General features: G+C 47.8%; 2 protein-coding genes across 7 annotated transcripts in view; one reads left to right on the forward strand and one right to left on the reverse strand.

The window, feature by feature from the left end:
* Positions 1–7500, forward strand: part of FEZ2 (fasciculation and elongation protein zeta 2) — a 36872-nt gene extending 29372 nt beyond the window's left edge. The window contains exons 7-9 of one of the 2 annotated variants that reach the window (XM_080686664.1): positions 1473–1548; positions 4133–4198; positions 6527–7500. In XM_080686664.1, the coding sequence (XP_080542790.1) occupies positions 1473–1548; positions 4133–4198; positions 6527–6543 (159 nt within the window). In that variant the 3' untranslated portion in view covers positions 6544–7500. The remainder of the gene's footprint in view (positions 1–1472; positions 1549–4132; positions 4199–6526) is intronic. The other variant, XM_080686665.1, reaches the window with a different exon arrangement.
* Positions 7501–7929: 429 nt separating this feature from the next.
* The window catches only part of CRIM1 (cysteine rich transmembrane BMP regulator 1), a 181504-nt gene continuing 164353 nt past the window's right edge, over positions 7930–25080 (reverse strand). For 3 of the 5 annotated variants that reach the window (XM_080686662.1, XM_080686661.1, XM_080686658.1), the window contains 4 exons: positions 19591–19785; positions 14333–14455; positions 11695–11885; positions 7930–10365 (listed from right to left, as the gene is read on the reverse strand). In XM_080686662.1, the coding sequence (XP_080542788.1) occupies positions 10189–10365; positions 11695–11885; positions 14333–14455; positions 19591–19785 (686 nt within the window). In that variant the 3' untranslated portion in view covers positions 7930–10188. The remainder of the gene's footprint in view (positions 10366–11694; positions 11886–14332; positions 14456–19590; positions 19786–25080) is intronic. The other 2 variants (XM_080686659.1, XM_080686660.1) reach the window with 2 other exon arrangements.

Below are 25080 nucleotides of genomic sequence, written 5' to 3' on the forward strand. Positions count from 1 at the left end.
GTGAAAGTGCACAGCATGCAGCTTTGTAGGCAGTTTATCCAAAGAGGGCATTGGAGCCTAGGGTTTTACTGGAGGTAGTTCTGTATTCCTTAGGAAGGGAGATAACCAACATTAAATAATCCCTCACATTGACATTTGCAGCTTATAAAGGGGTTCCATGCAGGGACGGTTGAATTTTTAAATTTATTTTGGTGTTTCTCGTCTCTCTCAGACCCATAAGATGGCAAAATAACTTCCAAACTGACCCAGCACATGGGAGTGGGCAGGAAGGCTCGAAGGCGTAGCCGGGCTGGCACGCATGCCCAGGCCAGATTCCGGGTGCTTCTGCAGGTTGTCTGCCACCCTGCCGTTAGTGAAGGCCCAGGAGGGCACGCCTCCAGCTTTTAGGGCCTTCTTCCCAGGAGCTGTGCTCGGTAATGCAAGTGGGCGTCACCTGGGAGAGGTCTACACCAAAACGATGATGGAACACCAAGTTTCTTCAAGATTGAGCAATTCACACTTTTCTACTTTTCTGAACCTAGGGATCTAGTTATTATTAAGTAACTTTATCTTGTATTTTTGATTACGAGTGGGATAAAAATCACTCGGAGCATTAGGAATAAAGCTGAGATGTGGGCAGGGGCTAAATGGTGGAAGGAGCCGAACAGATAGCATGGAAAACTAGTGGATCTCTACATGAGCCTATGCAGACTGCCCTGAACTGTATGTTTTTTGGTGGAGTGGCCAGAATAGGAGAATCTGGACAATAATTTTTAGACTGTGCTTTCATGGGACATAGTTATAGGACATAACTTGATACTTGAGAGCCATTACACTGGTAAAGGAGGCAGTTTGTCTCAATTTCAGACATGAATTTTCATTGTTCATTTACGCTTAGGCCCTTCTCTTTCACTGTTCTCTTTTCCATTAATACCTTCAAACATTTATAACTACTTACACAGTAATTTAAAATAATAATAATAATATACACATCTTAAATTATTTGGGTAAATGTGTCTCTGTTAGTTTCTAAAAAGCTAGTGTGTGTGTTTCATGTGACCATTTTATTCAACCAGAAAAAAAGTGTCCTGAAACAGAATTATTTGGCTATTGGGAATTATTTTGTTTTGCAGAACTGTTACAACTATGCTTTTAGTTAAAATTACTATCTTAAAAATGCGTTGAAAATATGCAAGGAGAATGTTAGATAAGACTTCACTTTGAACACGTTGAACAAGTCATCCTCAGACCTACTCCTCTGAAATTTTTAATAACTGAAAAGTGAAAAAATGGGTATTTATGTTGACATTGGGCTTGGATGAAGCAGATAGAGGTGGGAAAAAATGAGCTGCAGCTGAGACATAAGATATATGTGTCCGTTACTAATGTAACTCGTGTCATGTTATAAAATAGACCTCTGGTAACTGTTTCTAATTTTTGCAGATCAGATAATTCAGATTTAAGTGACACTTCTTTTTTTTTAAATTTGGCAGTACTTAACAACAGTTATTCCCTATGAGAAAAAAAATGGACCACCATCTGTTGAAGATCTTCAAATATTAACAAAAAGTGAGTAAAGACCAAACTAAACTGTTACTTACCTTTGCTGATTCTAAATACTGATTTTAGCTGGCTGGCTACATTGCTGTGGTTCTTGTTTGTTTTATTGATTTAGGGTAGTAAATGATGGATTTCATCCTTTATTCTTTTGAGAATGAAACTATAAATGGTTCTGACATCTAACATAACCCTAAATCTAGAGTTGATTTATGGGTTTTATTTTTTTATTTATTTATTTTCTGGCCTCTTAAAATATGTACAACTTGAACTTTTGGGGAAAAAATGTAACTTGATTCTCCTTTTGTATGCTTAAGAACATACCCATTTATCAGTAAGTAAGGTGCTTCATGGATCTTACGTAAATATCACTCAGTAACTGAATAAGAAAGATTTAGAAGTACAGCTCCCGCTCCCCCCTCTTATGAATATAGACCCCTAGACAGTAGTTATGGGTAGACCATAAATTGATAGTGATATTTTAAGAATATTCATTAATTGAGCAAACATAAGGAAAGACCTCCTCTGTACCAGGTTGTGTTCTGGGCATTTGGGATACTTTAGTGAACAAAGCAGACAAAAATACTCTTAAGCCTAACAAAAGTAACTTGTCAGACTTAACAATACACGGTACCGAGTGTCTGGATAGCCATAAATGAGCCCTGAATTCTGGTTCTGTTCCTGTCATTTAGAGCAGCGGTTGCCAACCAGTGGTCTGTGGACCACTGGTGGTCCGTGAGGTCTGGAAGGTTGGCGACCGCTGGTTTAGATTGGCGACCGCTGGTTTAGAGGGAGATCCTTAAAAGACACTTGCCCTCTCTTGGTCACAGTGAAAAACAAGGCTGAAATAGTTGCTCCATTTACCTCATAGGAAGTAAGTTAATGTACAGGGTGGGGCAAAAGTAGGTTTACAGTTGTGATTATGCAAAACATACTTAAAAACATTTAATGCTTAAATATGGATAAATCAAGTGATGCCAGCCAGTCTAAAATAAATAATTAAGAGATCAACTGGGTGGACAGCCCTCTAATTTTCAGGAAGAATTTACGAAGTTTTGAGTGTCCAAGATCACACGGGAATGGTCAGTTACACGGCTGGACTCTTCATTCCCAGTCTGCTGTACTTTTAATGATGCTGGCTTTTAGTATGTGATTTTATATAGAATGGAAAACAAATTTAAAATGTGATTGGAAGCAGAAGTACTGGACATAGTAACCCTCTAAGATGGGACCATAAATAATGCCTAGAGGTTAGGAATTACTGAGAGGCCCCGCCTTCTCAGGTCAAGGACACACACTTACTTGGTCACACCAAGGCCATCAGAATGTCCTTGGGACGATTCTTAGGTGATATCTGCATAGTCGGACGAGCTTGGAAACTTTGGGTGAGTGAACGTGTGTAGGGTACGTAAGTGAATGTCCAAGTTAATATAGTTATGAGGATGGGTTGAGGTGAAGACAGTCGATGGAAGGATGGCCTCACTTTGAAAATAAGAAAGTGGTCACCTGAGAACTTGGGGAGAACCTGAGCCTCTGCCCCACTACCTGCCGATGGCAGCCACAGGGAGCCCCGGGGAGACAGTAGCCTTCCTGGTAAAAGCTATTGGAGGTGCTGTAATCATTGTTAGAAGAATTAGAATAATGTTAGTTGTATTAACAAATATGGCTAATGCTCACGCAGCATATATTATGTGCTAGGCACTAGTCCAAGTCCTCCCATCTCGGTTAGTAGCTGGACACGCACCACAAGCCTCTGAGACAGGTCTCATTACCGTTCTCACCTGACAGACAAGGGGCTCGGTGCCCTCGGTGGTTAAGGGACTTCCTCCGAGACTAGGAAGCAGCAGAGTCGGGGTTCACCCAGGAAGGCTGACCTGAGTTACACTGTGTGGTACTGTCGTGTCTGCGGGAGGAAAGGGGGGCGTTTTCCCCAGGAGGCTCTGGAGAAAATTTGCGTTGCCAGTCACTGCAGAAGAACAGGATTTGTGGGTTTGTCTGTACCTGTGTGGCCGAGGCTTGTGTTTTCTTAACCATTATAATAGTAGCTGTTTTTCCTATTTTGTCTTTGCTTCGAGACAGAATCCTCAGATTCCCGTTAGGATGAGGCTGATGCACCAGGTTCCTCGGGAGAGGAGGCGGCAGCCTGGCTGCCTCATGGAGTCTGGCCTTCACTTTGGTCTCCTCTTTAAAAGTTTCCAAGAAGGCTGGCAGATACGCTCCTTGAGGACAGCTCACTGTTCATTTATGTTTCTCCAGCTGTGGCGTCTGCAGCCTAGGTTCCTGTGCTCCGAGCTCACAGCCGTGCACTTGACGGGAACCTGCTTCCAGCCTTTATGGCAAAGCTGGGCTCTGTGCGAATAGCCCGGTTTCTCTCCCCTCCTCCACTGTTGGTGAAATCGGGGAAATAACTCTCAAGGAGCTGGGCTATCCTGCCCCGAATTCCTGAGCATTTGCAGGTGTATTCCCTTATCTAGAAGATAATAATTTGCATGAACTGGTTCTACCGTAATGAAGATTAAGGCTAAGTGATAGAAAATAAATGATATTTTGATCTGAATTTAGAATTGTTGCCTTTTCCTTTTCTTTTGTTTCCTAGTTCTTCGTGCCATGAAAGAGGACAGTGAAAAGGTTCCGAGCTTGTTAACTGATTATATACTGAAAGGTGAGTTTCATAATGGCTTCTGTGCAATGGTTGGCAAGTTGTGATTAGTCAGTAAATGCGTCGTCTTGCTAATAGATTAAAAGTAACTTTCAAAAGCACAACCTTCATTAATTTCATTTGTGCTGGGAGAGGATACATGGCTTAATTATGCTACCAACATTACAAATTATGGTTATGTAACATTTACCTTTACCTGAGGTCCTGGGCTGGAAATGATTTCCACGGCTACATTATAAACATCGAGGCGGGGAGTGGAAGAAATAGTATGGAAATATTGCCATAATTATGCGTAATTAGAGCACCCGCTGTTGACACTGGGAGGGTTTGAGAAGGTGGCCTCTGCCAGCTTGGGGACAGTAGGAAGAGGACAGGTTAGTGAGGATGCATGAAGGAGGGAGCAATCAGTTAACCGTTCCAAAGGACTGTAACAGGGATTGGTGTAAGGGACAGGGAGGGGCGCCGGGAAAAATGAAAGGAATGGACTTGCATGAACCCAGGACAGTGAAAAGTGAGCCATAAATCTTAGGAGCAAGATCAAGACCACACAGGATGGCAATAGTGATGGGGCAGATGATCGTTGGAGGAGTGAATGAGATCGCCTACTTTGCTCAGGGAAGAGCAAACTTGGGATGGTAAAGGGGACAGGAGAATTTAGTTATAGGCAAAACTAATACTTTTCAATGAAAGGACGTTTTGAAAAGCAGCAGTTATTCAGGTGACAGGTTTTCAAAGCATCACAAAATGTATCCTGTGGTATCTGGTTCACTTTCAAGAGCAACCTCGTCTGGTAGCTTTTCTTTTTGGGAGTTCTCTCTCTTCTCTACCACTTGTTAGCTGAACTTAAGGCAGGCTGGGATTTCTGAGATGTTGGATAACCTGATGGGACGTTTCCTCAACCATAGCTTCAGGGAGGGAATCCCAGTGGTAGAAACCGGGAGCGCAAAGGGGGTAACATGAGTTTCACCTGTAGGAGACTGGATTGATGGGGAGCCAGCCAGCCATTAGTTAACAGAGGGCAGAAAAGACCGTTTTTTTTTTCCATAAGCTGTTTTTCGATGGCATGCTTTGTCTTCTTACATTCTGAATGTTTAAAAAAACATCTGATGTCTTTGCTTTTGTGTCGTGCTAGCATTGGTATGAAAGCTGGAGGTTCTGAGGTTTGTTCTTATAGACGTGGAACAGGAATGAGATGAACATGAAGACATGTCAATTTTTAATTATCGTGGGTGCCCAGGGCCTTGCCATGCGGGGCAGAGAGAGAAGGAGCTTCTGAGGCATTCTCTAGCTATTGTATCCTCCGACCGCATGGAGGAATTTATGACCCAGAGAACAGTGCTCTGGGGGGAAATGATTTCTACTTTTTTCCTCTAACACTCAGGCTGTCCTGGGAACCTACACCGCATGCCTCAGGGAAGCAGCACCCATCCCTCCCTCCCCCCCTGCTCGGGCGTTGGCTCCTGTGCCCGGGGCTCTGTCCAGTACCCGCACTGCTGAGCTGCTCGTGGGCATGTGGTGGTTTTGTCTTGGCAGGACTGGGTGGAAATGAAGCTGGGGTTCGGATGAAAGTGGTGATACTTGTCCAAGAGAATGAAGGGGCGTGGAATGCTCAGGTGTTCAAGTGCACAGGAAGGTGTGGGTGTGGGGCGATTTCAGCGCGTTTCCACCCATCCGGGCAACCCACCGCCAGCTGGCGGCTCCTCCCCTCTAGGACCAGCAGAACATTTGCTTGCGAGGGGTGTTGCTCAAGGGAGAGCTTGCCGTCCCTTTTCTTGGTGGGCTTTCTCTTAGTTAGTTTAACACCAGTGACTGGGGCTTGGCTGCCTAAGTTAAGGTAACTTAAATGTGCAGGGGAGAAATGCCAGAAGGCAGGAAAGGGGCCTCATTTGGCCCGAGGAAGATGGGACGGGTGCTGTAGGGGCTACCTGAGCGTTCCTCACCCCCGCCTCAGCCAGCAGTTGTACCAAGGCCGGTGGAGTAGCTCCGGCTGCCTCTGTGCTGATCCTGACGCGTGTGCAGACGGGCACCTGTTGGAGTTCCCCGGGGAGGCAGTTTGCTCTGTTACAAGCCTGGTACAGGGCTCCCATGGGCTTCTCTCTAAGGGTGCCCTGGAGGCGTGGCCGTGTGGGATCTCATTTATGGCCGATTGGAACCAATATCTTAAGAGAACTTCCTTTGTTGGGTGTAGCCTTTCAGAACCTTTTTTAAAATTGCTGCTGTAGACCCTGGCATTAATATTTAGTTCTCCTTACTTAATGGTGTTTTTTATGTAGATGTAAATAAAGTGAATATACTTGTGTATACAAAATGAAGTTTTCTTTCTCTCCCTAGTTCTGTGTCCTACATAGGGCAGCCTCTGCAGGAGCAGCCTCTCGCGGCCTGGAAGCCAGATTTCACACAGCATTCCCCCGAGAGCCGGCCACCCTCCCTCCTGCTAGCGGAAGCTCGGCACCCTTGAACTTGGGTTTGTGACGCAGTATTAACAGACCACGCCTTCACCGATTCTTTGTATTACAAACCAAGAGAAACATGGCACTATTTTCAATTCTAGGGATTTTTTTTGGTTGAATATGAACAATTATGAATCCTTCTCCAACTTTTAGAGTCAGGGGGTGTAATATGAACTATGCATGTAACTGACCATATGCCCATTTGAGGTTTCATGGCGTTCTAGATATAAACTACACTGAAGAACAAGTTAAAGCAGCGGTCGCCAACCGGTGGTCCGTGGTCCGTGAGGTCTGAAAGGTTGGTGACTGCCGGGTTAAAGCATTGAGAAATTCATAGCACAGCTGTTCCTCAGTGACGGCAGAAGCCAACACTGATTTTGTAAGAGGACCGTCAGTATACATGTCACCTACCACTCTTGTCCAGAGACGGAAACTAAACTTGGGCTGTTCTCAGGATGAAATGAGTGTTATCCTGGTTTAATCCTCGGTGAGAACTGGAACTGCTGGCGATGACTGGTGTTAGAGGCTGCTGCGGGTTTCCCCATTGATCAGATTTTAACCATTAAGTTGCCATTTACTTTCAGAATCTTGTTGTTTAACTTCAGATGTTTGAGTTTTGTTTGCGTGTCTGTGGAGAGTGTCCTTCCAAGGGAGTGTGTTGTACCCTTAAGGTGCTTAAGAAAGTGTAAGCGCAGCTTTGCCCATTCCCCACTGCTGTTCTGTCTTCACGCCTGTGTGCTTCCCCAAGTACTGATCCTAGAAACAGCTGCTCATGGATACATCACAGCCAGGAAGCACTTCTGCCCATTCCAATCAAGTCAGTGCCCTTTAATAAATGTTGGAAAAAAGATAATGTATGCTTGAGAGCTTCATTTTTATTTTCCGTTTTTGGTGTAGTTTTAACCAGCTGTCTTCCCTTGCAGTGCTAGATTCTTCCCCTTACCATGCACACACTGTCCATCACTACAGGGCCTGAGCTGGGGACACCGCGATCGCCTCCTGACGGTAAGGAGTGTTTGGGGGGAGGGGGCTTTTCTGGAATGATAGGAGCTCTGTTCTTCCTGTGTCTAGGCACAGTCGCTGAGAGAGCATGGCACAGTAAGCGTCTGTGTAGCCGCCGACAACCTGAAAGTAAAGGACAGCTTGTCTTTCTGATCCCAAATGTGGAGTCACTTTGAAAATCACATGGTGGTTTAAGATTAAAAGTGTTTCTTTGTGGCCACGAACCAAAGTGCACACCATCCCCTACCGCCTCGGTTCTTGAAGAACTACGGAACACGCCAGGTGCCTGCCATAGATCTATTTTATTCTTCAGGAAATTATATTTGTTTTTCTTTTACAAGAGCACAACAGGAACCAAAGTAAAAGAGTAATAGATACAGCACTCAGGATAAACCATATCTTTAAAATAATAAAAAATTTACACCTTGTCCTATATCCTGTTAGTATTTTCATAATATGGCCATGATTGAAAAAGCAAGCATTTACAATTTTTTTGATAAAGACTTTTTATGCCAGGAATGGATTAATTGTCAACAAAATTTTATAATAATCAGGCTGATGTAAATCTTATTTTGGTAACATCATATCATTAACAAATTTATTTTGGAAATAGATAAAAATATTGCCCCTTGATAATAAATCTTTTTCTTTCTTTGATGCAAACAGCTAGAACACCTTTTTCTTTTTTTGATATTCTAAGACAAAGAAAATGGTTAATCTTCAGATTAATAAATTAGGACATAATAATAAATTAAAAAATTTTTTAAAGTTCAGCAATCTCTGTCCAAGTATTTACAACAATACTTGAAAGTTCCTTTACAAAACAGAACACATTTTCTTTTCACATTAAGCATACTGGGTATCTGTGTCTTTCACAACAAGCATTTTTAAAAGAAAAAAAATCAATGCACAAATGGGTAATTAGTATAAAAGTGCTAAGAGCTGTTTGAAAAGTTAACACTATAGTATACAGTCAGTTATATTTGAGGCAAACTACAACAAACTTCCAGCTTATTATGGACAATATTCCAGTAGTTGTTTCAAACAGTTGTTTGAAGAAGAAAAAAACAAAAAATCCAGGAGCTGATTGGTGATGCAGATAAACTGCCATCAGTGTTTCTGGCCAGTGGAGCAAATTGAAAACCGACTGAAAGCAAATCCAAATGAGTTAGGAGGTTTACTAAAGGAAGACCTTCTCCACAGCAGGTGTGATGTCACGGCCCGAGGCATGTACGTACACACTCGCCCACACACACACCTTTCTTCCCAATTAAACTGCAGGTAGAACGAGATTTCGTGTTATTAAAAAATTTGTAAGTGATCAAAAGTATTGATATGGAATGCCTGTTTGTCTTTGTTCTGGTTAAAAATCTCATAAAAATACATTCAACAGGAAAACATAAATTGTATGTGTATAAATATATATGTATGTATATATTATATACACACGCACACAAATACTTTTTTTTGAAGCAAAAGATAGTTACATAAATATTCCTATAATTGCTAAAGTTTAAAGAGGCATATTTTTTTTGAGCTTCAACAAAGGTGCTTGAATAATATACAATTAAAATGAAGTAGTTTTCTATTTTGTAGAATCAGTATATAATAAGGAAAAAAAATCCCCAATCAGTCTTTTTAAAAAGAAAAGTTTCTTCTTAAGCTAGAGCTTCAACAAAAACTGTGAACAACCAACAATCGAACAGAACGAAGCAACAGCAGACAATGAAGCGTAGCCCTGGGAATACCTGGCGCCTCCACCCTGCCCCGGGTGCCACGCGTCCTGGGAAAGCTCAGTGCTCGCGCCAAAAATGACTTTGGGTCCTGTTTACCTGCTGACTCGGCTAGGAACTGGCTGATTGGCTTGGAAGAAAACGAAAGCAGCAAAAAGTCTAACTGTAGATATGCTTAACAACCCGCTTCGGAGAAATGCGGTCCTCACCTTTCTCTCGCTTCCTGGCTGCCTACTGCAGCTGTGGCCGGAGGGAAGGAACTGTGGCTTTAGACCTGGGATGGCTATCGAAAGGTTCTGCCGCGCTTTCTGTGCTGCTAAGGTGGCCGCGGCGGCGGGATCACAAGGCCTTTGGCTTCCTGCTCACTCGGGCCCGAGCGCCGCAACCCTGCAGGCTCCGGAGCAACAGGAAGAGCATCCTCTGGGCCCCTGAACTGCTGCTGCTTCACGGGACTCCCCGAGCCAAGCTGACCAATGTCTTCCCAACACCACCCTCCCGCCCACTTCCCCAACCAAACTCGACTGTCCCCACCCCCAAATATCTCTACCGCTATATTACAAGCAAATATGTCTTAGCAACTTGGAAAACTTTGGTTCTAAGAAAACACTTGGTCAGTCATCTTGAGGAAAAGTGGGAATGCTTGTTCTGCACACTGCCGCCAACAGAGCCCATCCCAGTCAGTTCTTAGCGCTGTACACCAAGTTACCATCCAACACACCCCACTAAGCAAGTGCACAAATTCTAGTTTACTTTTAAGAGCAGATCGAGTCGCTTCTGGCTTCTATAACCTCATCAGACTTGCCTCCCTTCACACCGTCTGGTAGAACTTGTCTGCCTGTAGATGGTTCTGTTTCTGCATGCTGTAGAAGCCGCTGAACCTGGCGTCCGGCTCCGCAATCCTGAGCATTCTCTGGGCACTGTCCCCCTGGGCGCGGGCTCCTTTCTTGCAGTCCACAGATACCAGCTGATTGCTTAAGGAAGAAGGCTATTTAGTGAGGGAAAGAAAAACGGCAAAGAATTAGCTGCTTTGCGAATCCCAAATTAACACAAGTCTAGTCCCTGACTCAAGAGGGATGATAGCTTCACAGTAAGTACACTGACGGGCGGACTCTCGGTGGAGATTATATCGGTTCTGGAGCCAACGGCGGCTTCATGAGGGCACTGACTGACTTTACAGGTGAAACGTCAATAAATTAGGCCAAATGGAGTGGACGAAGGAAGGGGGGGGGGCGTGAAATTGGTGAGTGACATGACTGTTTTCGAATCCTTGAAGGCAGTACTTAAGAGGGTTGGAGAATGAGTGGAAATTGAGATAGGCAGAATTCTGAAGCGCTCAGGCTGTACAAAGGCCTGTGTCAGCCCTCCACGCCCTGTGGGAGCGGGGCTCCCTTTCCCGGCTCTGCAGAGGGGACTGTGCCCTGCTCATCCCTGCCGTGTCCTGACACAGCATGCGCCCAGCTCACAGGCTGTGCCCAGCGCATCTTTGTCTAAGGAAAATCGGAGGCAGGATAACCATCTAACAGACTTCATTGGGAGGGGTTATCTAGATGGTAAGGTGGATAAGATAATTATTCAAGGCTCCTTTAAATTCTTAAGGTTGTCTGATTTTTTTTCTGAGGGAAAAACTAAATGTAAAAGGTAGAATCAAGGTTGGAGAGCATCACAATATATTTCCTTTAATCAAAACGAATTGTCTTGCCTTTTAAAATAGGCAGATTTGACAATAAATGTGTCCCCCCAAAATGTATACACACAGTTTGAATAATTACGAAGGCAGGGTTTATTAAAATACATTTCATTTTCAAAATTGAGCTATCGGCTGTTAACGTGTATACATTTCTTGGGGACAGTTTGTATACTCTTTCTCCCTCAATATGAAATCTGCCCCTCTCCCTTGTCTAGTGTCACTTCCTGCAATTTCACCTCTTGCTCCCTTTCCCTCTCTGCTCGCCTCGGACACGTCTCTCTGACCTTTGACTTCTGTATGTCCCATAATCGCTAGCTAGCTCTCTTCCCGCCTCTCCTAACACCCCCTCCCTTGATGATTTCTCTCCCATTTCTAAGTTGACAGATCACTGAGAAACACCAGGTGATCAGTTTTTAATTCCTTATATAAGGACTTAGGAATCAATCCAGGAAGTTGGGCCAGTCCCAGATATCTGATTGCTACAGCTTGATGTGCATGTGAGGCTACGAAGAGCGAAGTAAAAATGTCACTGGCTAATATGAAACATGTCAAACAATTCAAGGAAGTAAGCCTGCAGGCTTTCCTAGTTTGACCCCTCAAGAGGCTGGAACGTTTGCAGGACGATACCTTCGTTGGCGTTCGATACCAGCAAAGCAGGGGTATCCACTGTTTCTTCTGGTTGACGAGCAGGAATGCGATGATGATGGAGAGGCCTATCACGACGGGAACCACGACCGCGGCTATGCTGTCCAGCGAAGACTCTTCCGCCGGGTGCCGCCTGTTGTTATCTCCGTAATCGACCTTGAGGTGACCTACGTCTAAGGAAAATAAAAGGATTGTAAGAGTATTATCTACTCCAGAATTTTTCAGGATTATTTTAATTACATTGCACACAGAAATCAGCAACGTGATTAAGGTCTAGTGTTGATCTGCAGAGCAATTAGGGATGGATGAAAAAAGTACTCGGGTGAGGAGGTTAATAATTGGGCATGATGATGCTCGTTCTAGCTAGTCAAGAAAATTCTTATGTAGACTTTAAAAGTGGCAAAAATTCAACTACTGAAAATATTTCAGTATTAACTTGTTGGCTTCTAACATTTTAAAGGAAAAATATTAGGTCTGTTTACTTGCAAGTAAGAGATTAGACAATGTATATTCTTGGACTTGCTAGGGAAATGGCTAAGACTAATTACTAGAGTAATAGTAAAAATTAAGCCAGAACCAAGAGCTTGGTGTTGTGATCAGTATTCTGGTTTACTGAGCAAGAATGCCTTTTCATAAATTTGTTGAAAAGTCACCAGGCCTATTAGGTCACTTCCTGCCTTGTTATTAATGTGCTGCCAGGGACAACCGCTAGTTTTGCTTATATGCATGCAAGTTTCTGCTCCTTTTAATCACCCTCGCAGTGAATACTGCAGACAGAGATGACAGGTTAAACACATACCAATCAGGAATACACGCTGGAAGTTTCCTTACTTTTGTTTCAAATAAGCCACTGTAGTCAGTTTGTCTAAATGCATCAAAGACCACGTTAGAGGAAAATGCAGGACACAATCAGGAGTTGCCCCTAAAATGTTCTGGAAACGCAGCTCACGAAGTAGCACATTTTTGTGACGTTCAGTGTGTACAGCTTAAAAATCAATTTTTATGAGTACGCTTCTTTGTGTATGTAGGGGATAGGAAGAAGAGAACTTTCCTAATCATTTTAGCCAGTGTAGGGAGAAAAAAGGAACTTTCATCAGCATCAAGAATAATGCCAAAGGTAAAAGTAACATCGATGAATTCATGTTTTAAATACACAGTAAAAGTAATGAATTTTTGGCTTACCACATTTCAAATGATGATGGAAATGGTTTTAGGAATATCTGCCACACAAGATTTTTAAAATGTAAACTAAGGAAAACCTTGGCGAAAGGAATATGAAACTTCAACTAGGGTCTGTTTACAAAATTCAGTTCTTAAGTTCTGTTTGGATGCAAGCAGCAGGCCATAAATTTAGCTTTGAGCCTTCCTAGCAGCCAAAGCAAAATAGAAATGTTGTACCATCAAGATTCATAATATCTTTAAGATTCAAACCAATCTGTTGCTTACGAGAAGCATAAAATTCCCTGCTCCTGACACGTGAGAAAATTTCTCCTATGTACTACATAGATCCTCAACATATTATAGTGAATAAGGCTGTTCTTATGACCAAGCCCAGCACCTAGAACAGGATGTGGCACAGACTAAGCACTAGTATCAATCGATTGAATGAGTATAAACATAATGCTAAAGCACCTCTCAGAGCAATTACACCGGGAGCCAATCACTGTGTCCGAGAGGCTGGCTCTCAGGTCATCTGGCTTGATCTCAGCATAACTTAGAATACCTACTACTAGAGTAACAGACCATTAATCTCTCAAGCAATAAATACTGCTTCTTCCAAAACCTATCATAAAAATTGTATAGCAGGGATCTTGAAAATGTCCTTGGAGTGGACAGGAGGCAGTACTGAGTCATAGCTAAGAGCAAGTGTATGCTATTTGGATCCAGGGATCTGCTTTTACAGAGAAGGCACTATTGACAGAAACGCTGCCTTGCTTTACCACTTAAGTACTGAGAGACAGAGTGACATCTTATACACAGCTGAAAGGACAGAGCAAGGAAAGTATAAAGCACGGAGTAAACCCGGCGAGTGGGCAAGTCACCACGTACCACACTGAACTCCCGTGGAGTGAAAACTACCCAGAAGCAGAGGGTAACCTAATGCATACAAATGCTCAGTACGGAACCCAAAGGGACAGTGAATGATTTGTAAGTCTGTTCACACAAGGAAGTATCACCGATGGCTTAGAAACTCCACCTGGGCCGGGAACATACTTTGTTTCGTCATCACTATGTCTCTGAACATGTGGGGCCAGAAGGAGGCAGTTTACCCCGTGGCCCGCAGACTTACTTTATTATTTGGGCGTCAGACGGGTTACAGCCAAGCAAGCCTTCTCCAGAGCAGTTATCTGAAGGCGGTTTTAAAAATGCAACAAGCCTGGCAGGAGTGGCTCAGCTGGTTGCACTACAAGGTGGCCAGTTCGGTTCCCAGTCAGGGCACATACCTGGTTTGCAGGTGCGATCCCTGGTTGGGGCACGCACGGAAGGCAACCGATGGATATTTCTCTCTCACGATGTCTCTCTCCCTTCCTCTAAGCATGTCCTCAGGTGAAGACTAAAAAAAAAAAATTAAGTAGATGCTACGTCAGACTAGACAGGTGCCAGCGGACTCTGCACTTACCTCTGCGGAGATGGACAATGTCGTTTTCACTAGGAGTGGGCCACCTGGGAACCTGCACGTCAGTCTCGCCGTGACGATTTATCTTCTCAATGGGCACGTTGGTTGGTTCCGGGACGTACATTTCTGAAAGACGGGACGTTTTTCATTAGAGATGGTGGAGGAGCTACTGTTGTTTCCTCTGCCCAAGTGGATGGTGCATTCAGTTCAACACAACATGTGGGGACGTGAAAGATCCAGGTTCTGCTCTAACATTATTGCTGGAGAGTCCCTGGCTTGGCAGGGGTGGGAAGCATATCTTAAAACCATTTAAAAGGAGGAAAAAGAGTTTTCTCTATCAGGGCCAGACACTCTGCTTTTCATGGCTGATGGTGTTTACTATGGTTTTGTGCAAGCATTGGATTGGCTGAAATGAAGGATTGTTTTTACTTTCCATCAGCTAAATACTGCACTCGAATAACTGTTGCTTTTTAACCCACGAGTGTTGAATCATTTACATGTCACAGGAAGTGAAAAAAATGAAAGCTTTTCCCACTCTTTATGCATTTCTTAGCCATTTTCCTCCCAAACTCTCCCCCTCAATGTGAATGCTCTGCTGTCTCATTTAAGTCTTAAACGTTTGCTGTGTTACCACTGGAACCGAGGTCTTTGGTAAATGCATTTCAGTCATATCAACACTTTGATCAATGACATACTACAAACATAAAACAAAATTCTCTGAGAACATTCTTGTTTCCAAATATCAAGCCTTTTTTCTTTTTTTAAGTCAAAGGAACCAGTGAAAAAAGTCAAAGCTCACCTTGGCTCCTACTAATATATTTATATATCCTTACCCCATCTGGCTAACAACCACCAGCACAACCTTCTAAAAAAATAATCCTTGCCCTGACCGGTTTGGCTCAGTGGATAAAGCATCAGTCTACGGACTGAAGGGTCCCAGGTTCGATTCCAGTCAAGGGCATGTACCTTGGTTGCTGGCACATCCCCAGTAGGGGGTGTGCAGGAGGCAGCTGATGTTTCTAACACTCTATCCCTCTCCCTTCCTCTCTGTAAAAAACCAATAAAATACATTAAAAAATAAAATAATCCTTAAGAACCTCTATTTTCAAAACGCAATGATAAAAGTCCCACGTCATCATGTATGTCTTCTTATAATAAGGTTATTCAGCATTGGTAATACTAAATACTAATAGCCTAATTTGGTCCCAATATAAAATACATAAAAAAAGAGTTAATCCTGTCTCCTGAGTGATCACTATCCCAAAGTTACCAGCTTTCAGGAAGTAAGCCATAAGATGAAGGTGAGAAGGAAAAAGCGATAGAGAAGACAGCATCTGCTAAGCTTCCACGGTGAGCTTACTGAGTGTCCGCCAGGGAGATGCACACTGAGAGGTTAGAAGCAAACTGCCCACGGCTGCCCGTCTGGGAACCGCAGAGCTCCGATTGTCCCCGAGATCCAAGTCCCTGTGGCCTCCATCCCAACTCCCGCTTTCTTCCTTAAACTACCAGGCCTCAGACATGGCAGGGCCTAGCCACTCATCCTTCCCAAAGGTTCAATGGGCCCTTGAAAGCTCTAGAAAACTCTAGAAATTAAGACGAGAATTTACTGAAAATGTCACCATTTACAGGAGCCAGGGCCTCTCCAACGTTCCTGTCTTATCTGAATCATCCAAAAGCTTATACACTGTGCTGATTCTCTCCGGTCCTCGTTCGGCAGATCTGGGCTGCGCGTGTCGGGGGACAGTGTTTAGCCCGCCCACTGAGAAACCCCGAGATATGATGTGGAGTGAATATCCTGGAGGGATTTGGGGAGAAAATGAACTTGACATTTACATGGCATGTTTAAGTGGCACTGCACCCCTGAGCCCTCCCCTGCCTGGGCCAGCACAGCCTTGAACCTTCCTAACCCTGCAGGCCAACCTGCCCTGCTCTGAGGCCTCGGCGGAAAGGCCTAAGGTGGGAGCTACTGCGCAGACCTGGGAATGCCAGCAGTGGGGAGCAGGAGGCTCTGCAGAGGCCCCGAGCTGGGGCCTCTGTGCGTTTCACCTCGGGTTTTCCTGGGTGAGAAGCACCTTTGGAATTCTGCCTCCCACCTGTGGATTTCCAGGGCAAGTCTGCCAACAAGAGAGACCGCTGTGTGCATCCTCTTCCCACAGGTGCTGAGAAAGGCTCTACCTGGCAAAGGCAGGGAGAGGTAGGAAGATCTGCCTGGGATGAAGCAGGAGGTCCTCTTGAGTGACGGACTGTCTCACTGTGTCCAGTAAGATTTTCCTGAGCATGTCCTCGGAGGCAGACAGTGGTCTGGCCTGGGGGTGCGGCTGTGACCAAGGCCAACCCTGCCCGCCGGCCTCCATCCCCACAGCAGCTCTCACCGTCAGAGCTCCCGGAGCCTCTATCAGTCTGTCCACTGAACTCATCCAGCTCTGATTAAAGCCCAGTCATACTCTCTATTTTAATCACAAAATCCTTAAAGCTCTAGTTTAGGGCCCTCAAGTCGAAGAAGAGAGGGTCATTTCCCTCTAATGCAAACTTAAACAGGAAACTACCTCTGAGCAGTTTGGCCAAAGATGATGTATTTTTCAGGGAAAACAAACTGCTTGGGGAAACAAGAAGTGGGGATGCTGCTGCGTTTCCATGCCCAGACCTAGGCCTTCCATGGCCAAGGCTGCATCCAACCACCTGTAACATGTAACCCTCCTGGCATTTACAGCCTGCCTAGCTGCCGGCCTCGTCAGGGGACAGGCCCAGCAACTGGAAAACATCATCTGGCCAGGCCTCCCGGGCAGAGTCACAACGACGAATTACCCCTGCAGTCGGTCAGATCTGATATGAACTTCAGAGGAACCCAAGACGACTTAGTGGGGGGTATGTGCCACATTCAGAGGTACCTGACCAGCTGTGAGAGCCACCTTCCTCCCTTAACGTGTCCTCCTCTGGACCATCTGGGCTCCCGAGCTGGATGCTCCGAGCTGAGGCGCCACTTTTTGGAGCTGGAGCCTGAAGTCCACGCCTAGGTTTTCTGCGAACTAGCTGCGTGACCCGACAGGTCACTGAACGCTTCTGTGAGGCGGGACAAGTAGAACCAGCTCACAGGTTCTGTACTTCCACCCAAAGCTGGCAGTGGGGGCAAGGGCTTTGTGAAGGGTGAGGCCAGCTGATATGGTCAGAGGACAAAGCAAGGCAGCAGGGGCTCTCCAGACGCGCACAGAAGCCCGCAGGCTCAGTGAGGAGGCAGGTCAGGGCGTGCGGGGAGAGCAGGGCAGGAGCCCGGCCTTCCTGGCAGGCGACAGATCAAACGTACAGTGGCAACAGCTTGACTGCTGGCCAAATGTGCAGAGCAGCAAGATGGAGAAATGACACATCAACAGTATCAGGTGCAGAAAGGAGAGTCACAGAAATTAAACTTCAACCCAGCAGTGACTCCTCACTGAGAAGCCACTGGAGAAACCTCCGCTAACGAACAAGGATGTTAGCGGTATCTCAGTCTCTCATTAAACCCACCCGCCGAGGAGAGAGAACCGACCTCTGTCCCTACCCCGTCACCTGGGCCGGGCCCTCACTGTCGCACACCTGGGATGTCTGCCCTGTGAGCGGGGATGCCCGGCCTTGGCCTGTCCCTGCTGCACACACCCTGCTGGGCTCCCCGAGCTCCTCTGCCATCACGTCACGCATCTGCTCAAAACGAGCCTCCCCACAGGACTCCGTGCACGCGCTTCACGTGACAGCGAAGGCCCTAAAAGTCTGGGCGTAGCTCTGTTTTGTCCTTCGCTCCTGCTACTAGAACCCCTGTCCAGGGGCATGAGGCCTGGAACTTTCCATGTCAGGGTCTTTGGTCAGATCACCCTCCTCGCTGCCATGAGAGCCCACCTGTCCTTCAGGGTCTAGCTCAGGCCCTCTCCTGCGACAGCCTCCGAGGCCACGTACCGCACGGAACACCTGACGTGAACTCGGCACTCGTGGTCTGGAACAACCACGGTCTCCACTGCACCCCTTCTCCTCCTCTCCTGAAGCCATTCCCTAGACTGCCCGCACCCCTGTACCGGAATGCCTCTGCGAGGGACTGTTACCCTGGAGGGCTCCCGCCTTCCTCCGGCCCTGCGGTTCCTCTGGGTCTCTGTAAACGTGGCCTCAGCAGGGAGGTGCTCCCTGACCCTCCCACGCGAAGCACCACCACCTGCCCCCCTCCCTGCCCGCCGCGTGCTGTGCTTTCTCCGCAGCCTGATCCGCACCCGTGTGCCGTCCACCCACTGGCACGCGCCTGCTGCCATCGCTCCCCACGCAGCCAGGCTCCGTGAGCACAGGGCGGGTCCCTGCTGTGCCCAGAGCCCACACAGTGCGTGTGCACAGCAGGCCTGAACAGATCTTTGCAGGACAATATGGTTGTTTCACCATTTATATCGTAAAACGCACATTCCTAGGAAAACTTAGGAAACCTGTGACACAAAGGTGACACGTACTAGACAAAACAACTCCAAGGAGAAATGCATTCTCATTGAAAACATGTAAGCATTTCATTCCCCACCATGTGCACACTGAGCGATGGCACCTCACAGCAGGGAACCCTGACTCAACCTGTACCTTCAACAAGGCCGCTGGGACGCCAACATGCAAAGTACCCGGCGGACGGCCTGAAAGGGTGTGGCCTCCTGACCTGGCAGAATATCCCACTCTCTTTGGGGGACAAGGAGACCCTCTTAGAGGCACTTCTGAGGGCTGGTCTGCACAGCGCAACAACCGTGATGTGTGCAGGACTCGGTGAAACGGGCCACGGCTCCCATGTCACACTGCACAGCATATGTCCCCTCGGTGGGCGTGACTCCTGGCCCGCTGGGTGGCACGGAGCAAGATTCTCTAATAAAACCGCAAGAAAACACGAGACTCGCGGCGGAGATGCAGAGGCTCCTGACTCGCCCGGACCTCATGGGCCCTTGGTGAGTCCGCTCTTGGGTCTGCATGGTCTGCACTGCCCCAGGCTGTCCTGCCAGGACGCAGGTCCCACTGCTGGGACCAGGGCAGAGGGAGGAGGAGCGGTTCTTATCCAGGAGCCACAGGCATGGAGACTATCAGAAGGGTCTGGGCAGCTGTGGGGGCTTAGGACAAACTGGGAGGTGAACGTAGCTTTCACGAAGGGTGGGAGGGGACGGAAAAACAGGCACGGGGTTGCACACAGGCCTCACGGATCGGGGAGGAACCTTGGGGTCTGCTCAGGTTTCATCTGCAATCAATTTACCGAAAGAGTGGCAGGACGAGGGCTTAGATACCTGGGCATATTGGGCAGCAGCTTCCTTCCACGTTGATGGGCTCCACGCAGGGCAGCGGCGGGCAGCTGACGGTGGAGCAGAGGGTCTGGCCCTGCAGGCAGTAGCAGTGCGTGCAGCTGTCTATGTCCCAGCGCTCCTCGTCAGCGTAGGCCTTCCCGCCGAAGTGGCACACCACCCTCTTCGCGATGCTGTCTTCTAGGGGCAAGAACAGGGCACTGTGGAGTGGCTTGAGGCGACAAAGCACCGTTCTTATTATACCCAAAGGGGAACCGCTCCATACAATCACAACAGGCTTCAGGAGTTCCAGAATCCGGGGAACTTTTGCTCCCCCAGACCCCTTGTGCCTCTTCCCGCTGCTCAGGAGACCCTCGTGTGGCCTGAACCTGACCAAGGGCCACTGCGGCTACGGCACGGTGGTCAGGATTACAGCCGGCCGGGAATGACGCTGAGCGGGGAGGGGTCACCAGGCTGTCATCACAAAACACACACATTCAATCCGGTGTGGCTGCTGAACATGCCACACAGAAACACCGAAACTGAAACAGAAGTAGGTAAAGACACATTCAGAGGTTTTATTCTACCTGGGAAGATTTTTTAAAAAGTCCAGCTGAGTATGTTTATGGAACTAATTCAAGGAATTCCCATTTTTTGCTGATCTTTTTTGTAGATGGTTCAGGGGAGTAGTAAGGAATGGACTGGCGTGTCAGAGCGAACCAGCAGGGTTCCGGGCTCTCCCAGAGGGACTCCTTCATTCCCAGGGATGCCGATGGCGTCCTTCTCCTTAGCAGAGAGATTTACTTTAAAAACCACCTCACTCATTTCAATCTATTTTCCAGTAATAGATGGTTTTGAGAACATGTTTTTAAGAGCTATTTTTAAGTATGAGAACTTACTCTTTTTTCCCTTCATTTCCCTTGCCATTATCACTTCTCCCCGCCACCGTTTTCCTTCAAAGTTCCCCTCTCTGACACAATGCCTTCTCCTGGCTTCCTGAGCTCACTAACGTCCTAGTGGTCACGCTGCCCTAGAGCTTGGGCACCGTGGCTCAGTGAGGCCCCAGGGAGCAGCAGAGCGGAGATGGCAGTCTCTGGGGGCACATGGGCGGGCAGCCCGTCACTGGACAGGCCAGTGACTGGATGACGCCTCAGAACCTGGTTTATGCTCAAATTCCAGGGGCCCTTCCATCACCACTGATGACTAGGAAATGGAAAACTGTACAGGAGTCGGGAACGACGTTCCTTAGGAAAGGAGTGGTGTCCGGGGGTCAGGGTTCTTTCTAGAAGGCCTCTGGGAAGCTCTCGCAGGATCATGTTCACCGCCCAGACGAAGCACGGAGCCCAGGGTGCTTGAGGGTGCAACGAGAGCCGTGCACGCGTGTGGGTCAGGAGCCGCCTCCTCTCCGCAGCCCAGACCCTGCAGCAGAGCGCCCAGGTGGCAGGAAGCCCCTCTGCAGCCCATGCTCAGGGCTCTGCCTTTGCCGGGGGGGGGAGGGGGAGCCCCAGATGGACATGCTCACGGATCTGTCCTCGGCACAGCATCCTGCTCTTGCCAACGACTCCAGCACAGGTGTCTCCTCAAGCGGCCCGGACAACGCCCTGTGTTTCTGCAGACGCATGCCTCAGTCCCTCAGTGAGAGCGCCGGAGCGAATCTACCTCAAGTGTTCAAATGCATAATCTGTTTCTCAGCACTTCCCATAATTTCTCTCATTCCGACTCCTTAAGGTCCAACAAGGGATATCAAGTAATCACAGAAAGTTCTAGTTATAAGCAGAAGTCTTTCCCAATACCTATTAAAACATTTTACTGTATTTGTAACGTTCCACCGAAGGCTTTCTGGTGCCCTGAATGTTCAGTTTGAAAACTCATTTGGAGGCTTTCAAACCAAATTCATGACAGAAGTGTTTGCTAACACGGAGTCCTTAGAGGAGGCAACTTCATCCAGATGTCCACAGCGCACGTGCCAAATGGCCGAGTCAAACCAATTAATGAACCTAATTCTAGTAATATTCTGACCGCCAGCCAACATTTCATTGAGGGCATTTGATTCACCATCAAATCTAGCGTCTTTTAAGCACAGAATTCTTTCTGGAAGAAAGCACTTCTTAAAGCAACACTGCTGATTTTATGCAGAGCTCAGGGGGGCACAAGCTCTAAGAACCACAGGACCAGCATTCTCAGAACTGCCCTCCTTGGAGATCGGAGGTCGGCAGAGGCAGGTGGCCGGCAAGAGAGACACCAGATGGTTCTGAAAGAAGATGCAGGTGCCAAGTCCTGCAGGAGAGAAGTGGCATCTGCTGAGCACCCAGGGTGCCCAGGCGCTGGGCCGAGAGCTGCACGTGGGTCAGCCTCCCGGGAACGGTAAGAGGCTGTGCGTCCCACTGCAGGAAAGCCAGGCGTACCGGGGGAGTGACTTAGTGCGGCACAGCCAGTGAGCAGCGGAACCCGCACGTACCTGGCTCCACCTGACCGCGAGGCCCACCTGCTCACCACGAACGCGACCCAGGGCTCCTTTCTCCCCTTCCTCTTCACGTGGTCTCCACAGCGCCTGGGCCTCGCCGGGAAAGTGGACAACTGTTCGGCTACCCGGCACTTTCGGGGGAAGGCCACGCCAGAGCCACTGCACTGAATTTTCCAGTAAAATGAATGGATTCTTAATTTTGGCAAAACCATGAAGATTCTTAATCTTCTCCAGGGTGGCTCCTACGTGGTCCCTTTTAGATTACAGTTAACGAGGTTTTGGTTAATAAGGCCTTACAGAACGATGTCCGCCTCTGACTACACTTCACCGGAAAGGCAAAGGTCGAAGCAGAGGCCTGGACGCACGAAGAGGATGTTGGCCGCGGAGCATCGCGGTGCGCCCTCCCCACCCCCACACACACGCGTTTCTTTCCCGGATGTGCCACCTCCTTCCACGGCTCTCTGGGTTTACCCAGGAAAGCGGCCAGGAAGCGTTAGGAGCTACCTCGGAGGCACGGTGGCTTCTATGCAATGTGAGGTCTAAGTAATAAATTAATAAAGCCACCGTCTTTTTTTTTGGGGGGGGGGGCACAGTAGAGTCTAATGGAAAGCACGTATAAAAGCATTTTAAGCACTCGGGCTGGAGAGGGTTTAGAAATAGAGACACAGGAAGAGCGACTAAAAGTAACTGGTTTCTATTTGGCTATCGAGTGAGCTGGGCCATTGACCGCTGTTATATTTATCACTCCAACCGGTCTGCTTACACGGACAACAGCGTGGGTTTTATTCTGTAATGCCTAGTAACAACCCTAACTGCCCCGGCTGAGTGCCTGCTCTGTCCTGGGCACCGTGCTGAGCAGCTCACATGGGCCAATTCCATTTGCTCTCATCAGCCCCAGGGACAGGGTGTTAGTCCAATCCCACACAAAACTGAGGGGCAGGGAGATGACATCACGTGGCCAAACTGCATGGCTGGGAAGTGGCAGGGCCGGGCACCAAGACCTCGGGAGGGCCCCATTCCTGAGCAGGGACCCGGGCCACACAACACCTACAGTTCGGTTTCCCACTGCTCGTATCTGCTGGGTCTTGAGGTCCTTGTCTCCCAAGGTACGTTACCCTTCGACTGACTGCACCACACACCTGCCCAGGTCTGTCAGGGAATGGAGACCAGGAAGGGGCCACCTCGGACCCACGGTCCTTCTGGGCCAATCTCTACTTACTCTATTTAGGAACCCTTTATCTCCGAGGAAGAGGAGAGTATTTCCGGGAAACGAGGTGTGACACCAATAATAAAGCTTATTTTTAAAACACACACTGCTGTTTGTCTGCTTGCAGTTATATGTCCAATCAAATGAGGCCCTCTTCTGCGCACTGTGGAGAGCGACAGACACAGCCCACGGCACTGCCCCTGCTTCACGCCTTCGGAATAGAAGCGACGTTGCCTTGCACGGCCGATGACTACAAGAAGAATATGTATGTCTTAACTGTGGTGGAGTTCGGAGAATTCAGTGTGGGTTTTTCTTTTTCTTTCCTTTTCCTCTGTTCTGGTTGAGACCAAAGGGGATGAAAAAGTGGCAAGGCCTTGAGATGCTAACTCCTTTCAAGCCGACATCTCCACCTGCTCAAACTTCTCTCTCCAAGATAAGATGAGAAGCCCGAACAGGCTATCAGCTGGACTCTGCTGCTCCTCTCGAGCTGTGGCACTAATGGCTCTATAACCCTAATGAACACACAGAACCTAGAAATGTGGTGCTTTCTTCCTCTAGAAGATCCCGGTCAGGCCTCCAAGAGGCACTGATGGGGCAGCCCAGGCTGCTCTGCATCGACCATGAGTGGCATATGTTCACCCTGGGAAGGAGAGCGTCTCCAGCCCACCCCCTCCCCGCTTCCTCCGCGGAGAATATAAAATCTACGCTCCGCTCGAATCCATATTATAGTTGGGCTTTTCTACTTCTGCCAGGGCACGGCTTCGGTGTATAAATACTCCAGGTCTAAATCGGGTTGTGTCTGCTGGTGGTGGTCATGTAGTCAGTCTTGGCGTAGGAGTGACTTCCTGGGAGGAAGTCAGGCAGCTTTAGAAACGGCATCAGTTCTTTCAAATCTCCAGCGGACTATTTCGATCCCAATGGCCAAGAAAGTAAATGCAGCTCCCACTCTCAGAATAAGTCCCAGCACAAAATAATCCCACACAGGGCAGGGGTGGGAGGGGAGCCGGCTCACCCCACACACAGCCACGGAGAGCCTTCTGAGCACGCCGTCAGAGGTCTCTGCCCTCGGGAGATGCTTCCTGACCAGGGGCTCCGTTTGTCCTGTGTGACTCCTTGAAAAGTTGTGGAAATTGCAGGCCCTGCTAAAATATTATACTTCAATTTGGTTTCTTAAGTTTGAGGCTTGAGGGACTAGAAGAAATCACTTAGGCAGGCATAAAATGGGACCGGGACCACTACGGGGACATGAGATTAAGAAGAGGGAGTGGAAAGATCAGCCACCTCTCCCTACAGACACGCTGACTTGGGTGAGAAGAGGGGAAGTACTTTTAAGAAGTTTGGCTGATAAACGGAACAACATGCATTAAGGTGACCGAGCAGCCATGGCCCATTCAAGCCAAGAGTGCGCAGGACGAGGCACACCACCAAAGCCTTATTTGAAGACCAGAGGCCCGGTGCATGAAATTTGTGCACTCAGGGGGCGGGAGGGGGGTCCCCTCAGCCCAGCCTGCACCCTCTTGCAGTCCGGGAGGCCTTGGGGGATGTCTGACTGACGGCTTAGGCCGCTCCCTGCAGCAGTCGGACATCCTTAGCACTGCTGCGGAGGCCGGAGAGGCTCCCACCACTGCCACTGCACTCGCCAGCCATGAGCCCGGCTTCTGGCTGAGTGGCACTCCCCTTGTGGGAGCACACTGACCACAAGGGGGCAGCTCCTGTGTTGAGTGTCTGCCCCCTGGTGGTCAGTGCGCATCATAGCAACTGGTCGTTCTGCCGTTTGGTCGATTTGCATCTTAGCCTTTTATTATATACGATGTCCTCGTCCTTC

This window comes from Plecotus auritus (assembly GCF_963455305.1).
Source record: "Plecotus auritus genome assembly, chromosome: 8".
Lineage (NCBI taxonomy): Eukaryota > Metazoa > Chordata > Mammalia > Chiroptera > Vespertilionidae > Plecotus > Plecotus auritus.